Source organism: Artibeus jamaicensis, unplaced genomic scaffold, assembly GCF_021234435.1.
Source record: "Artibeus jamaicensis isolate MK-2021 breed Jamaican fruit bat unplaced genomic scaffold, CSHL_Jam_final contig_1028, whole genome shotgun sequence".
NCBI lineage: Eukaryota > Metazoa > Chordata > Mammalia > Chiroptera > Phyllostomidae > Artibeus > Artibeus jamaicensis.
Genome location: NW_026521201.1, coordinates 7,594,583 through 7,612,413, shown reverse-complemented (window position 1 = coordinate 7,612,413; position 17,831 = coordinate 7,594,583). Strand labels below are relative to the sequence as shown.

The window sequence follows — 17,831 nt, the reverse complement described above, 5'->3', positions numbered from 1 at the left end:
GTGCTATAAAAATAATGCAGATAGGCCCATACCAAAGTATACAGTTCATTTGCAAATTGTTAAATGAATCAGTAGCAGCTATATTACACCACATTTTTCATTCATTACTAAATGATAGTCATTTCTAAGCTTTCAGTAGTTGTAAATTTTCTGTACAGACATTTAGAAGTCAGAGATTTATTACTGACTTTAATTTTTCTTGTACACTAACCTAACTTACATCTTACAAAGCCAATTTCAATTAACATTTCAAGAAGAAGGGAGAGGAGTTTTTAGGCCTCATTTGTGTATCAGGTTTCTGAATACTTGAAAACAAAGATGAAATAATGTGTGTGAAATGTGCAAATGGACTATAGAAATATTACACTTCGAAGCCAGGTGTTTAGAAATTCTGATTTCACTTTCAATCTCTAGTCATTTGTTAAGATGCATTTCCCAAATGCCTATTATACTCAGGTACTGTATTTTTAAGGGCAACATTATCGGATGTGGGTGTTTGCATAAGACCATTACAGATTTCTCTGGGACTTAAAAAATTCCGGTGCTAGGTTTTCAAGCTTTAATTCCAATGATTGGTTTCATTTATTCAATAATTGTATATATTTTCAAGATGGAATTTTTTTTCCATTTTGTAGTTTTGAAGATGCTCATGATTTGTTTGATGTGTTTTTTGTAGTGTCCATTTATGGAATTTGGTTTTATGATAAGGAAGAGTGCCAAAGAATTGCAGAGCTTATGAAAAAGTAAGTGCTGAAACACTACATACCATTTTTCAGGACCTAGTGCTTTTGTTTGTATTTCTAGGGATGTGTTACTACACCATAATCTTAACAGAATATATCTCTAATGCAATCCTTTTCAAGTAGTTATGAAAACATTTAGTACTACTTTAGATGAGATCGGGCGCGTTCAGGGTGGTATGGGCGTAGACATGTACTACTTTATAAATGAAGAATAGACATAAATACAACTTTTACATTTTCTCTAGGTAACATTTATCATGTGGAATGGCTCACCTCATTTTTTTCTGCATGTGGGAGATACCTGTAATATGAGTTGTTCCAGATGGCAGTTTTCCTTAATATCTTCCTTATTTGTGGTTTAGCAGTTTTTCCTTTGAAAGTTATCAGTATGTCTATTAGTAAAAAGAACATTGAGAGTCATTTGGAAAGGCAGCTCCAGATTCTCTCAGGTCTTTCATTTTCCTTCCTGCCCTAAATGCTTTCCTTCACAATTGCACATGGTGGTTGTAGAGGCTCAGAATTTCCTCACACCTCCAGCACTGTAAGTGCTTTAAATAGTCTTTGTTTTCCATCTCTTTGTAATTACCTGAGTTAATATTAGTTTAGTGGTCAGTAGATAGTCTCTCTCCACCCCCCACTTCAGTCTCTTTTTCTTCTAATCTCATGATACCTTGTGCTTTGTCCCATTCTGCATTTTGGAGAACTTAAATTGCTGCCTGATTTCCCCACTCTTGGCTTCACTGGTTACATAGAAAGGAGGGCCCAGGTAAGCATGCTGCCTTCTCTGTAATTGGTCAACTTTTTGATCAATTCTTGAGCCTGGGGCTGCGTGCTGTGAGGCAGTTATTTCCCTGATGTTTATGGGGATGGTTTAGCAGGGGTCTCCAACCTGCAACCCTGGGGGTCGCATGCAGCCCAGGGTGGCTGTGAATGGGGCCCAACACAAAATCATAAATGTACTTAAAACATTATGAGATTTTTTTTTGTGATTACATGTTGCAATATATTTAATATGTGGCCTAAGACAACTCTTCTTCCAGTGTGGTGTAGAGATACCAAAAGATTGGACACCCCTGGAGCTTCAGAATGAAATGTTTCCCACTTGTGCTGTGTCTCAGGTGGTGACTGGACTCAGCTAAGCACATAGTATGGCTGTTGCCCACACAATTCGACAAAGCAGTTCTGTATGCAAAAAAAAATCCAATTTTAAATCTTGGGCAATGAAGTTACTAAAAAGTGACCCCCCAAAAAAAACTTGGGGAGCACTTTTTATAATTGATTTCTGAAAATCTAGCTTGTGATAGCTAATTTTAGGCAACTAGCTCAGGTTTCAGATGCTGATTAAGTGTGTTCAAACTGGTACTTACCACTATAACAGCTAGTTCCTAGAACATTCATGTTGTTGTAAACTGTGCAATGGATAATAATAGCAGGATTTTATGTAGATTAAAAATTACCCTGTAGCTCAGCCAAGAGGCCATGTTAAAATTGTTAGCATTCTGCAGTAATTACTTAGCAGCTGGGGCAGGAAATTGATTGTTGACTAGCAGCAATAAGCAGCTGATTTGTATGGATTCCAGCCCTTCCTCAGTTAGAATTAAATCTCAATAAATTCTCAGATCTCTTTGGCCACAAACTTCACGGCAATTATAAAAGAAATTGAGCTGAAAGTCAAAGCACACAAAAGGAAAAAGAATTTTTATCATTGCTACCTAGCAGCATATAGAAGCAATCCAGTCTCCCTTCTGTAGTGTTTTCAGGAACACGGAAGACATGCCTCATTGATCTGTTTTTTTAACGCCCCTTTTCTAGAATGTAATCTCCACTGTGTTTCTGAACTGCTAGGGAAGCACAGGATTTGAATCACTGGAATTAAACTTCTTTTGACTTCAAGGCACTTTGGAATGAAGGGGGAAAGTATAATTTTCCATGCAGCTTGCTCAGTCTTCCAGAATTCTGAAATTGGGTTTTCTCAGCAAGGAATAGTCCTTTCAAATGCTCTAAATGAGTCGGCAAACTTTTTCTTTAAGAGGCCAGATAGTCACTTTTTTTTTTCAAGGCTATACTTGACTGTGTCACAGCTACTCCACTCTGCAGTTGGTGTGAGAAAACAGCCGTACACACAGGGGCTGTGTTTGTCAGGGGGGCAGTAGAGGCTGATTTGGCCTGCAGGCTGGAGTTTGTCCGCCATTATTCTAGACTCGTATCAAGTCAGTGTACGCATGACTTTAAGTCTTACCTTTCTTCTGTTAGTTCTTAAGCAGTCTTATTTCTAATAGTATAACAGGACAAAAACAAGTGGATGAGAACTGAATGATTTTTAAAAATCATTTGTGTTGAATTGGTTTTTCTTGCATGGATCTTCCCCTCTACTTTTCTAGCCTAACTCAGTATGAACAGTTGAGAGCCCATCAAGGAGCTGGAGCAGGAGTCTCCCCAATGATCCTCAGTTCAGGAGAGGGGAAGGAAGTAGATATCTTACGAATGCTCACCAAGGCCAAAGATGAATATACAAAGGTGAGTTTTTCTGTTCCCTTGTGATACATACTTAATTCCCACAGAGGGAATATACTCATTAAGAAAGACTTAACTGCTCTTCCTTCCACCAAACAAAATCATGTGAAAAATAAAATATTTGCTTTTAATAGGCTAAAAAAAGACTGTTTGCTTTCAAATGGATTAAAAGGTAGTCTGAGAAATCAGTAACCTTCATACATACAAATAGTATCCAATCAAAAGATTTACTAGAAGACCCCATAACAAACTAATATAAATTCTTTGAATTAAAATTCAAGGAAGCAAAACCTATATAAAGAAAACTTTTAAACACTCCTGAAAGCCATAAAAATAGACTTCAACAAATGGAAATAAATGTCATCATCTTAGATAAGGAGATAAAACTTCAGATTCTCACTTCCCCATAAATGAATCTATAAATATAGGATGATTCTTAAACAAATACAAACTGGTTTCTTTCTTCCTTTCTGGGGTCAGACAAGTTGACTGTATGGTTCATGTGGAAAAATACACAACGAAGAATGGGGAAAACCCTGGCAAAGAAGAGCAATACTGGGTGTGAGAGAAGGGGGAACAAGCTCTACCACCTCATGTGAAGTCATTAAAGCCTAAACACTTAAAACAGTGTGGTATTGGTGTTACACGTAAACGACCAGGTAGACCAGTGGGACAGATGAGGAAGTCCAAAATGAGACCCCATGTATAAGAAATTTAGGATATGATAAAGATGAAAATCCCAAGTCAGTTACCTGAATAGATTTTTAAATAAAATGATGTTGGGATAACTGGTAGCCATTTGGAAAAATACAAAAATAGATATGTATCCCATGCTTTATGCAGGATAAATTTCAAATGTTTGAGAAATTTAAATGTAAAAATAAACTATTCAAGTTTTATTTGAATACCAGAAGAAAACTTGTATGGATTTCTTTATAATCTGGGAAAGGAGAAATCTTCCTAACTGTAATACAAAACCCAAAAGGCATTAATTTAATTACATGAAATAAAATAAATCTGTTGCATGGCTTTAAAAAACCACAAGCAAAATGTAATTTTTCAGCTGTCATGGGATATAATAAATGAGTACTATGGACCCTTTAACAATGTAGGGGTTAGGGGCACTGACCACCCTACACACACAGTTGAAAATCCACATATAACTTTTGACTCCCCCCAAAATTTACCATATTTTTTGGACTATAAGACACACCTAGGTTTTAGAGGAAGAAAATAGGGGAAATTTTTAAAGCAAAAAAATGTAAAATATTTAATAACATAAAGAACATAATATCACCAATACTATGTAATTACACCCATTGGCGAAATATCACCAATGGGAATGTAAACAGAATTCAACAGCAGCATTAACAACCATTATTACTGACTTTAAGCTTTAAGTACAGAAACTCCTCTAATCATCAGGGAACCTCAAGCACTCCTCGTCACTACTGTCCACATTTATGAAGCTCAGTTCCTCAGAATCACTAGTATCACTGTCTTCACTCTGTGCATAGAGGATGTCATCTTCAGAGCCATGTAAGGCATTGCTGGTGCCACATTTTTTTGCAGGGCCTCACAACAGTTTCATCCTTAACTGACCTCCATGAGCTTTTCACCCACTCACAAACTTGGGTAATCGTGGGCCTCTTCATTTGTCCAGTTGTCAGATCAGGATCTCCAGCAGCCATCCATTTGTTCCACTCTTCTCTCATGAAAACTTTAAGTGGCTTGTTGATGGAAATGCCCAAAGGTTGCAACTGACTGTAAGCCCTGCAGGCTAGATGGGTTTTCTCTTCTTTAAATCTCTCTTTTGTGGCTTTAGTGATATGTGTCCTAAACTGGTCAAGCACTAACAGAGCAGGTTTTTTCAGAAGCCCTCCAGGACATTTGGACCACACTTTTTCTATCTATATCTTCATGCCATTTTCAACCATCCATCCTTTGTCATGAACATAAACAGTAACTCCTCTTGGGATTGCCTCTTTTGGCATGTTTTTTTCTCTTGAAAATCAGCATTGGTAGCAGTTTGTTGCCAGCAGGACAACACAACTGCGTAATGTGTTTTAGCATGCCCTGAGGTTTTCACGGTTATATCACATCAGCAGTCTTGTTTGATGGAATATCAAAGAAGGTGTTCCATCAAACATTAACAGGATATTAACTGGACTTTATCCATGTTCCCAATTGGTTTATTTCAAATCCATTTTTCTTTCTTGCATCCAGTACAAATTTGTGAAAATATGCAATCTTGGATTCATATTCTATAGGCGTTTTTTGTGGAGTCCTGGTTTTGGTGCTCATAGCAAGGCCACATCTCTTCATAAACCTGTGGCACCATGATGGTGATCCAGTGAAGTCCTCAACACCTTTCTCTGCAGCAAGATGTTTGGCTTCATATATGATCATTTTTGTGGCTACTAAAAAGCCATTGTTCCCATGACATGTGATCCACTCTTTCATATCCACTTCTAACTGGGGCCATTTGGCAGCATGCCACGAAAACATTGTTTTTGTTTTGTCTGTTTTTTGCAGTTGATCCTCCTGTGTCCTCCATTACCATGTCATTTTCATGGTTGGAGGTGGTCCAAAGTGTCTCTCTGCTGCTCTGTTCCTATGTTCTGGTTGTACTTCACTACCTCCAGTTTAAAAGGGATTTTATATGAAATCCTTTTCTGCTTTGACATCTTTCCACAATTACAGTAGATTCAGCAGGAGACTACAGGACACTATTGTATCTTTCTACAACAAAGTATGGTAATGACAGAACAAGCAGCACTGTGTCCTTCATAGTTATGGGGGGTACTTTAGCTGATAACATCAGTGGATGACACACTGTTATGGGGGGATCTGCTGCTGACATTGTTATGGGGGAGATCTGCTGCTGGAGGGCCACAGGTTACACAACACTCTTGTATGGGGACAGCAGTTTTGCACAACCCGTGTGGCTCTGCAGCTGTTGCCAAATTACAGCTCCCATCATCCCAACCTGCCCAAGTATGATGGGAGCTGTACTTTTGCAACAACTGCAGGGCCACATTGACAGGTGACCCTGCAGTAGAATTTGCCTATGTTAATGTTAATAGGGGACATACCAGTCACGTGATGGAGGCACATAAGGGCGCCACAGGCTTTCTTCTCTTTACACACCTGTACCACCTGTACCCTCCTCCCTATCACTATAGTATGCCATAGCAAGGACTCTGCTCCTGCCTCCCTTGCTTCACACTGCCGAGACACCCCTCCTCCCAGCCCAGAGCCCACAGCAATGCTGCACTCCTAGCACCTCCGGCTTCCTGCCCCAGTGACCCTGCTCCTGTTTCCTGTGACTCCACTTCACTGCCGCCCTCCCCATCCCCCACCCCTGCCAGCCAGGTATGCTACATTCAGACTATAAGATGCACCCCCTTTTCCTCCCAAATTTGGGGTGGGTGCATCTTTTCTTAAAACTTATTTTTATTTTAATTGTTGTTCAAGTATAGTTTTCTATCTTTTACTCCCAACCCACCCACCCAGCCTTCTCCCCTCCCTTCCATTTCCATCCCCCCTCCCAGTTTTTGTCCACATGTCTTTTATACTTTATACAGGAAGGGTTCCTGTAAACCCTTCCCCTTTTCCCCTGAAATTCTCTCCCCTCTGGACACTGTCAGCCTGTTCTGTGTTTCCGTGTCTTTGGTTATATTTTGCTTGTTTGATTGTTTTGTTGTTTAGGTTCCCGTTAAAGCTGAGATCATATGGTATTTGTCTTCCACCACCTTAGCATAATGCTTTCCAGTTCCATCCATGCTGTTGCAAAGGGTAGGAGATCCTTCTTTCTTTCTGCGCTATAGTATTCCATTGTGTAAATGTATCATAGTTTTTTGATCCACTCATTTACTGATGGGCACCTAGGTTGCTTCCAGCACTTGGCTATTGTAAATTGTGCTGCTATGAACACTGGGGTGCAGAGGTTATTTTGGATTGGTGTTTCAGGGTTCTTAGGGTATAATCCTAGCAGTGGAATTGCTAGGTCAAAAGGCAAATCCATTTTTCCTTTTCTGAGAAAAATGTATACTGTTTTCCATAGTCGTTGTACCAGTCTGCAGTCCCACCAACAGTGCACTAGGGTTCCCTTTTCTCCACAACCTCTCCAACACTTGTTGTTGGTTGCTTTATTTATGATGGCCATTCTGACTGATGTGAAGTGGTATCTCATTGTAGTTTTATTTTGCATCTCTCTGATAGCTAGCGATATTGAGCATCTTTTCATGTGTCTCTGGATCCTCTGTATGTCCTCCTTGGAGAAGTGTCTTTTCAAGTCCTTTGCCCATTTTTTAATTGGGTTGCTTGTCTTCTTAGAGTGGAGTCATGTAAATTCTTTGTATATTTTGGAGATTAAACCCTTGTCTGCGGTATCATTGGCAAATATGTTTTCCCATACAGTTGGTTCTCTTTTTATTTTAATACTATTTCCTTTAGCTGTGCAGAAGCTTTTTATTTTGATGAGATTCCATTCGTTTACTCTTTCCTTTATGTTTCTTGCTGTAGGGGACATATCAGTAAAAATGTTGCTGCATGAAATATCTGAGATTTTTTTGCCTATGTTCTCCTGTAGGATTTTAATGGTGTTACGGCTTATGTTTAAGTCTTTTATCCACCTTGAATTTATTTTTTGTGTATGGTGTAAGTTGGTGCTCGAGTTTCATTTTTTGCATGTAGCTGTCCAGTTCTCCCAACACCATTTGTTGAAGAGGCTATCTTTACTCCATTTTATGTTGCTGACCCCTTTGTTGAATATTAATTGCCCATAGAGACTTGGATTTATTTCTGGGCTTTCTGTTCTGTTCCATTGGTCCTTGTGTCTCTTTTTATGCCAGAAACAGGCTGTTTTGATTACAGTAGCCTTGTAATACAGTTTGGTATCAGGGATTGTGATCCCTCCTACTTTGCTCATCTTTCTCAAAATTGCAGCAGCTGTTTGGGGTCATTTATGGTTCCATATAAATTTTTGAAGTGTTTGTTCTATGTCTTTGAAATATGCCATTGATACTTTAATAGGTATTACATTGAATCTGTAAATTGCTTTGAGTAGTATGGACATTTTGATGATGCTAATTCTTCCAATCCATGAACACAGTATATGTTTCCATTTGTGTCTTTCTTGATTTCTTTCTTCAATGTTGTGTAGTTTTCTGCATACAGGTCTTTTACCTGTTTGGTTAGGTTTATTCCTAGGTATTTAATTTTCTTTTTGCCATATCAAAAGGGATTTTTTTCTTGACTTCTGCTTCTGTTGTTTCATTGTTGGTATACAAAAACACCTTTGATTTCTGGATATTGACTTTATATCCTGCTGTTTTACCGAATTCATTTATTTTATTAAGTCGAGCAGTTTTTAGATGGAGTCTGTAGGATTTTATATGTACACTATCATGTCATTTTTAAACAATGACAATTTTGTTTCCTCTTTTCTGATTTGGATGCCTTTTATTGTCTGATTGCTGTGGTTAGGACTTCTAATACTATATTGAATAGAAGTGGTGAAAGTGGACAACCTTGTCTTGTTCCTGATCTTAGTGGAAAAGCTTTTAGTTTTTGCCCATTAAGTATGATATTGTCTGTAGGTCTCTTATATATGGCCTTTATTATATTGAGGAATGCTCTCTCTTTTCCCATTTTGCTCAGTGTTTTTATCATAAATGGGTGCTGTACCTTATCAAATGTTTTTCCGCGTCTATTGATATGATCATGTGTTTTTTGTCTTTGCTTTTGTTTATGTAGTGTATTACATTTACTGATTTGTGAATGCTGAACCATCCTTGCATCCCTGAAATGAATCCCACTTGGTCATGGTGTATGATTTTTTTTAATGTATTGTTGGATACAGTTTGCCAATATTTTGTTGAGGATTTTAGCGTCTATGTTCATTAGTGATATTGGCCTGAGGTTTTCTTTCTTTGTTGTGTCTTTATCTGGTTTTGAGATTAGGATAATGCTAGCTTCATAAAAAGAGTTTGGGAGTCTTCCATCATTTTGGATTTTTTGGAATAGTCTGTGAAGAATAGGGGTTAGCTCTTCCTTAAATGCTTTGTAGAATTCTCCTGTGAAACCATCTGGTCCAGGGCTTTTGTGGGTCAGGAATTTTTTTATTCCTGTTTCAATTTCATCTGCTGTTATTGGTTTGTTCAGGCTTTCTGATTCTTCTTCATTGAGTTTTGTAAGATTATATTTTTCTAGAAATTTGTCCATTTCACCTATGTTTTCAAATTTCTTGGTATACAGTTCTTCACAGCAATTTCTTACAATCCTTTGTATTTCTGTGGTGTCAGTTGTAATCTCTCCTCTTTCATTTCTGATTGTGTTTATTTGGGTCCTCTCTTTTTCTTGATGAACCTGCTTAAAGGCTTGTTGATCTTGTTTATCTTTTCAAAGAACCAGTTCCTGGATTCATTGATCCTTAGAATTGTGCTTTTCATGTCTATGTCATTTAATTCTGCTCTGATCTTGGTTATTTCCTTCCTTCTGCTTGCTCTGGGCTGTCTTTGTTGTTGTTCCTTGAGGTCTTGTAGGTGTAGGGTTAGGTTGTTTTTTTGAAATGTTTCTATCTTTTTTAGGTAGGCCTGTATTGCTGTGAACTTCCCTCTCAGGACTGCCTTCACTGTGTCTTGTAAATTTTGAGGTTTTTGTGAGTTCATTTACATTTGTTTCCAGAAACTTTTTGATTTTTTTCTCTAATTTCATTTTTGACCCATTCATTGTGTAATAGCATGATATTCAATCTCCATGATTTTGAGTGTTTGGGTTTTTTTGCTTTGGGGTTGGTTTCTAGTTTCAATCCCTTGCGGTTGGAGAAAATGCTTGGTTTGATTTCAATTTTCTTGAATTTGTTGAGGCTTGTTTTGTGTCATATCATGTGGTCTATCTATGAAAATGTTCCATGTACATTTGAAAAGGATGTGTATTTAGCTTCTTTGGGATGAAGGGCTATATATATATATATATATATATATATATATATCGGTTAAGTCCATTTCATCTAGGGCATTGTTCAATGACACAATATCTTTGTTGATATTTTGTTAGGAAGATTTGTCCATTTTTGATAGTGGGGTGTTAAAATCCCCTACTATAATTGTGTTGCTGTCAGTATCTTTCTTGAAGTCCTCTAAGGTTTTCTTTATGTATTTGGGTGCTCTTACATTGAGTACATATATATTTAGAATGTTTATGTCTTCTTGGTGGATTTTTCTCTTGAGTATTATGAAGTGACCTTCTGGGTCTTTCTTTATGGCCCTTTTTTTTGAAGTCTGTTTTGTCTGATATGCGTATTGGTACCCTGGCTTTTTTTTTTTTCCTGTCTGTTTGCTTGGAAAATTTGTTTCCAGCCCTTTGCTTTCAATCTGTGTAGGTCTTTTGTCCTGAGGTGGGTCTCTTGTAGGCAGCATATGTCTGGGTCATGCTTTCTTATCCATTCAGCTATTCTGTCTTTTAATTGGAGCATTTAATCCATTAATGTTTAAGGTTATTATTGATAGGTTCTTATTCATTGTTATTTTCATACTTGTGTTCCTCTCTCTTTTTTCCTTCCTTTCCTTAAAGCAGTCCCTTTAGCGTGTCTTGTAAAGCTGGTTTGGTGGAGGTGTATTCTTTTAGAGTTCTTTTGTCTGTAAAGCTCCTTATTTGGCCTTCTATCTTGATTGAGAGCCTTGCTGGGTAAAGTAGCCTTGGTTGTAGTCCTCCGGTTCTCATTACTTGGAATATTTCTTGCCATTCTCTTCTGGCTTGGAGCATTTCCATTGAGAAGTCAGTTGCTAACTTTATCATGGCTCCCTTGTATGTTATTTCTTTTTTCTCCCTTGCTGCCTTTAAGATTCTCTCTTTGTCTTGGAATTTTGCCATTTTAATGATGATGTGTCTTGAAGTGGGCCTCTTTGGGTTCCTCTTGATTGGGACTCTCTGTGATTCCTGGATTTGTGTGACTTTTTCTGTCATCAAATTAGGGAAGTTTTCCATCATTACTTTTTCAAACAGGTTTCCTATCCCTTTCTCTTCTTCTTCTCCTTCTGGTATCCCTATTATTCGGATATTATTAAGTTTCATATTGTCTTGCACTTCTCTTAACCCTTCTTCATTCTTTCTGAGCCTCTTTTCCTTTTCTTACTCTTTCTGGGAGTTTTTTTCTATTTTGTCCTCCAACTCACTGATCCAATCTTCTGTTTCATCGATTCTGCTTTTGATTCCTTCTACTGTGTTCTTCACTTCAGAAATTGTATTCTTCATTTCCTCTTGGCCATTGTTGATAGTTTCTATTTCCTTTTTCATGTTGGTATAGTTTTCAGTGAGTTCATTGTAGTTTCCCTGTAGTTTCTTGTAATTTGCTGTGAGCTCATTGAGCTTCCTGATAACCATTGCTTTGAACTCAATATCTGATAGTTGAGTTGCCTGTATTTCATTTAACATTCTTTGTGGTTTCCTTCTTTCTTTTCATTTGAGGATTGTTTCTTTGTCTTCCCATTGTTTGTGAGACTCTTCTTGTTAGCCTCAGCTTCTTAAATTGATCTGTTCTGACTCCCTGAGTTTGTGGTATGAGCTTCTGTGGTAGAACACCTGTGAGATTCAGTGGTGCAGTGTCCTTCAGGCATCTTGGTGTTCACCGCTTCCACCTGCTCTTTTTTGTGATCATTTAGAGGGGTAAGGCCAAATGGTTTAAGACAGCAAGAGGGTAATGTATGCTATTTACAATAGCAGACAGTAAAGAAGAGATAGGAGATCCTTTGGCTATATAGTGTTAACCGTGATATACCCCCCAACTAGCCACTTTTTAGAAAGGATGGAAAGAAGATAGACACTTATTGGGGAAAGAAGGATTGTGAGTTGGAATTAGAAATCAGTGAGGTTGTGAAAGATCAGATTCTGAGGTAAGGTGATAATAAAGGATAGTAAATAGGTGTAGTGTGTGAGAGAATAGAGTTAACCACTACAGTAATAGAGTTCAGGAAACTGTGAAGTGGGCTAAGATCTGGAAGGGGTGCTGTGTAGTATTTACAATTGTATGGAACAGCTATTATTTACAATAATAATGGAGCAACAATCATATGATAGCATCTGTGTTATCTGGATAACAAGAATAGGAAGTATTGGACCTTGAGTACTGTGCTAATTGAACATAGGTGAATTGAAGGACAGTAAATTAGTGATACACTATGAATGAGAGAACAGGGGAAACCTGTCAAACAATATAATATAACCAGCCAAGCAAAGAACACTAAACAGAAAGAAGAGGAGTACAAAAATATTATTCAAATAAAAGACATAAGAATAATGTAAAAATAATAACACAAATATGCAGTATCTTGCAGGTTCTCTGTAATAGCAAATTGAAATTCGTCTTTCTGTCTCAGCTGTTGGGATGCCCCCTCTTTGGGCCCAACTCTGGTCTTTTCACAGTTCCAGGTTTTTTTGTCTCATTTGTGGGTATTTTTTTTTAAAAAGCAGTCTAAGGAAGGTAGAAGAGATCAAATTGGAAAGAGAGGAAGAAGGAATAAGACAAGAAAGAAGGAAAGAGAAGCAAAAGTAATTGAGAGATAAAAATTTAAAAATAAAAAATTACTTTAAAAATCAAACAACAAAAAACAAAAACAACAACAAAAACCTCTTGCTGGTTTCAAACTGGCCAAACCAGTTTTTCTGTTTTTGCTTGCTGTAGTAGGCTGAGGTGTGGGTTTACAGATGTGGGCTCTAGATCTCCTGAGGCACATGCGCCCTCTCCAGATTTACCAGTGTGGTCTCTGGGTCTCTGGAGGCTCAGGTGCTCACTCTGGTGTACAGGTGCAATCTCCAGGTCTCTGGAGGTGCAAGCTCTCATTCCAGGTTTACCAGTGTGTCTCTGGGTCTCCTGAGGTGCCCACATTCTCTCCGGGTCTATTCGTGTGGTCCCCGGGTGTTCCACAAAGCTCTCGCTCCCCAAGTTACAGGCTCATGCACCCAGCCAGGCCACCTCTTGGGGTGCATCTTGTAGTCAGAAAAATATGGTAACTAAGAGCCTAATATTGACTGGAAGACTTACCAATAACATAAACAGTAAATTAACACATATTTTGTATATTATATGTATTATATACTGTATTCTTGCAATGAAAAGATAGAGAAAAGATGTTATTAAGGAAAATCACAAGGAAGAAAAAATACACGTATTTATTGAAAAAATTGCATATAAGTAGATCCACATAGTTCAAACCTGTGTTGTTCAAGGGCCAACTTTGTGGTCAGAACAAAAACTTAAGTGTAGGAGAAAAAAATAAATTAGGTTAAAGCTGTATAATGTTCATTTTAATTGGAAACGTCACAATTAGTTGACGTTTTATTTCTTAAAGATGTAGCTCTTAACTTTTTCCCTGAAAAGACCTATAAATAAATGGCAACCCAGTAGCATACACCTCTAGTCCCCAGATTATTGTTTCTAAATACTATTTCCTCATAAAAGGTATCAGAGCTCTTTAAGGAAACTCCTGATTCCAGGTCTGGGGTATGAAAATCAAGAAATATGGTTATCAGAAAGGGGTACAGTAGTCAGCTTGAAGGGACCACTAACCAGAGAGAAAAATTCTGTCAACAAGAATGGTTGCAATGAATTGAAGTCCACTGAGTATATAAAATCTATGAGTTCATGATGATGATAGAGAGCAACCAAAAATATAAAACAAAACAAAAATAATTATTATCTATTCTTGGAGGTACTAGGACACTAGATTTTTCCTCTGAAAATTGGTAGTTCAGTGGAAAATAATTTAGCATTTTGACTTCTGGCCAAGATGGAGGCATAGGTAGACACACTGTGCATCCTCACACAACCAAAAGGACAACAAATTAAAAAAAAAAAAAAACAGAACTGAAAGAAAATCAAACGGTACGAAGTCCAACAACCAAAGAGTTAAAGAAGAAACATTCATCAGGACCTGTAGGGGGAGACAAGTGAGCAGAGAGGACTCATGGCAAGGTGGCAGCTAGCAGACTCCTTGGTCCCACATTTGCATGCGGATACACTGGAAGGAACAACTGGCGAGCAAAACAGACTGTACAACCCAGGGTTCCAGTGTGGGGAAGTAAAGCTCAAAACCTCTGACTGAAAACACCTGTAGGGGTTGAGGCAGCAGGAGAAACTCCCAGACTCACAGGAGAGTTCATTGGAGAGACCCACATGATCCTAGAACATACACAAACTCACTCATCCGGGAATCAGCACCACAAGGGCCCAATTTGCTTGTGGGTAGCACGGAAAGTGACTGAAAGCATGAAGAGAGCAGAGCAAGTAGCACTGTTCCCTCTCAGACCCCTCCCCTATATACAGCACCACAACGCAGCAACGTGGGTTACCCCACCCTGGTGAACACCTAAGGCTCTGCCCCTTACTACTAGCAGAGACAAAAAAGAAATGGCCCAAATGAAAGAACAGATCAAAGCTCCACAAAAAATACAACTAACTGATGAAGAGATAGCCAAGCTTATCAGATACACAGTTCAAAACACTGCTAATCAAAACACTGGAATTGGGTGAGTATGGTCACAAAATAGAAAACAAAATGAAGGCTATGAAGAGTGAAATAAAGGAAAATATGCTGGGAACCAACAGTGAAGGGAAGGAAACTGGGACTCAAATCAATGATTTGGACCAGAAGGAAAAAGCAAACAGTCAACCAGAACAAAATAAAGAAACAAGAATTCAAAAAATGGAGAGGCTTAGGAACCTCCAGGACAACTTTAAATGTCCCAACATTCAAATTATAGGGGTTCCAGAAGGAAAAGAGGAAGAGCAACAACTGGAAAAGTTATTTGAACAAATAATGAAGGAGAACTTCCCCAATCTGGCAAAGAAAATAGGCTTCCAGAAAGTCCAGGAAGCTTAGAGAGTCACAAAAAGTTGGACCCAAGGAGGAACACACCAAGGCACATCATAGTTACATTACCCAAGATTAAAATGAAGGAAAGACTCTTAAAAGCAGCAAGAAAAAAGAAGACAGTTACCTACAAAGGAGTTCCCATAAGACTGTCAGCTGGATCCTCAAAAGACATCTTACAGGCAAGAAGGGGCTGGAAGGAAATATTCCAATCGTGAAAGGCAAGGACCTACATTCAAGATTATTCTATTCAGCAAAGCTTTCATTTAGAATGGAAGGGCAGGATTTCCAGCCAAGATGGAGATGTAGGTGGAAATACTGTACCTCCTCACTCAACCAGATTTAAGGACAACAAAGATTTAGAAACAAAAACACAACCGGAACAGACAGAAAATTGAACTGTACCAAAGTCCAACAACAACGAACCATTCATCCAGACTGGTAAGAGGGGTGCAGTTGGCAGCCAGCAGAGAGGGATCCCAGCAGGAAAAGGCAGTGGTTAGCAACCAGAGTGCGCAAAGGAAACCAGCAAACCCAGTAAGGCGCACAAGGCACTTGGCTGACTGCAGACACACATTTTCCCACAGATAAATCAGGCAAAAAATGGGCAGTGAGACAGAAGACGCAATGCAGGGCTCCAGTGATGGGAAATAAAGCCTTAAAGCACCGATTAAAAAAACTTTCAGGGGTTGAGGTGCCAGGAAAGGCTCCCAGCCTCACAGGAGAGTTCACTGGAGAGACCCACAGGGTCCTAGAACATACACAAGCCCACCCACCCAGGAACCAGCACCAGAAGAGCCCTGTTTGCTTGTGGGAAGCAGCAGAGGGGACTGAAATCCAAGAGAGCGCAGAACAAACACCATTGCTCCCTCTCTGACCCTACCCCCACATACAGCATCACAACCCAGCAACTGGGTTGCCCCACCCTGGTGAACACCTAAGGCTCTGCCCTTCAGATGTAACAGGCGCAACCTGACCAAAAATGGCTCAATCAGCAGAACAAATCAAAGCCCCAGAGCCAATACTTTTAAGCGACCAAGAGGTAGCCAACCTATCAGATGCACAGTTCAAAACACTGGTGATCAGAATGCTCACAGAACTGGTTGATTTTGGTTGCAAATTAGATTTAAAAAAATGAAGGCTAAATTAAGTGAAATGAAGGAAAATGCACAGGGAACCAATAGCGATGGAAAGAAAACTGGGACTCAAATCAATGGAGTGGATCAGAAGGAAAAAAAAAACAATGAAACAGAAAAGAATGAAGAAACAAATTCAAAAAGAGGAGAGGCTTAGGAACCTCCAGGACATCTTTAAACATTCCAAATTCCAAATTATAGGGGTACTAGAAGGAGAAGAGGAAGAGAAACAAGTGGAAACTTATTTCAACAAATAATAAAGGAGAACGTCCCCAATCTGGCAAAGGAAATAGACTTCCAGGAAGTCCAGGAAGCTCAGAGAGTCCCAAAGAAGGTGGACCCAAGGAATAACACACCGAGGCACATCATAATTACATTACCAAAATTAAAATGAAAGAGAGAATTTCAGAAGCAGTAAGAGATAAGGGGACAGTCACCTACAAAGGAGTTCCCATCAGTCTCTCAGCTGATTTCTCAAAAGAGACCTTACAGGCAAGAAGGGGCTGGAAAGAAGTATTTCAAGTCATGAAAGGCAAGGACCTACATCCAAGATTGCTCTATTCAGCAAAGCTTTCATTTAGAATGGAAGAGCAGATAAAGCCTTAGTATAAGAAATGTTAAAGGGTCTTATCTAAGAAAAAGAAGATAAAAAATATGAACAGTAAATGGACAGCAAACACAGTTATTAACCACCCCAACACAAAAGCAAACTAAGCAGACTCCTAAAACAGGAGCAGAGCCACAGAAATGAAGATCACATGAAGGTTAGCAACAGGGGAGTGAGAGGGAGAAGGTACAGAAAATAAATAGCATAGACGGTGGAGAGAAAATAGGGGGAGGGCAAGAGTAGCGTGGGAAATGTAGAATTAAAGAACTTATGATGCATGGACATGAACTAAAGGGGGGAAATGTGGGTGAGAGAGGGTATATGCAGGATGGAGGGGGTGAAGGAGGGGAGTCGGACAACTAATGGCATAATCAATAAAATATATTAAAAAAAGAATGGAAGGGCAGATAAAGTGCTTCCCAGATAAGGTCAAGTTAAAGGAGTTCAACATCACCAAGCCCTTATTATATCAAATGTAAGGGACTTATTTTCCCTTATATGAAAAAAGGGACTTATTTAAGAAAAAGAAAATTAAAAATATAAATAGTAGAAGGACAACAAACTCACAACTATTAACAACTGAACCTAAAAAGAACAAAAACTTAGCAAACAACTAGAGCAGGAACAGAATCACAGAAATGGAGATCATATGAAGGGCTATCAGCAGACAGTGGAGGGGGATAGAGGAGGAAAATGTATAGGGAATAAGTAGCATAAATGGTAGGTTGCATATTGAAGGCGTGTTTCTGGCTAGGCCCTTGGCTCTAAGAGTCAGAAAGCACAGTGAGGTGCAGTTTGTCCCCACACAGAAGATTTTTAAGGTGTAAAAACATTATGAAATATAAACAGTACAGTGTGTGTATGTGTGTGCTGAGAGGAGAGAGAAAGAAAAAAGAAAGTATCTGTTTAATATTTGCATTTATTATTTATTGGCCACATAAAACCTAAGAGAACATCA

The 17,831-nt window shown here is 38.7% G+C and overlaps 1 protein-coding gene across 5 annotated transcripts in view; it reads left to right on the top strand.

Moving 5' to 3' along the window:
• Positions 1 to 17,831, top strand: part of DCP1B (decapping mRNA 1B) — a 77,965-nt gene that overhangs the window by 36,346 nt on the left and 23,788 nt on the right. For all 5 annotated transcript variants that reach the window (XM_037148602.2, XM_053662792.1, XM_037148606.2 and 2 more), the window contains exons 4-5: positions 677 to 743; positions 3,125 to 3,260. In XM_037148602.2, coding sequence (XP_037004497.2) covers positions 677 to 743; positions 3,125 to 3,260 — 203 coding nt within the window. The remainder of the gene's footprint in view (positions 1 to 676; positions 744 to 3,124; positions 3,261 to 17,831) is intronic.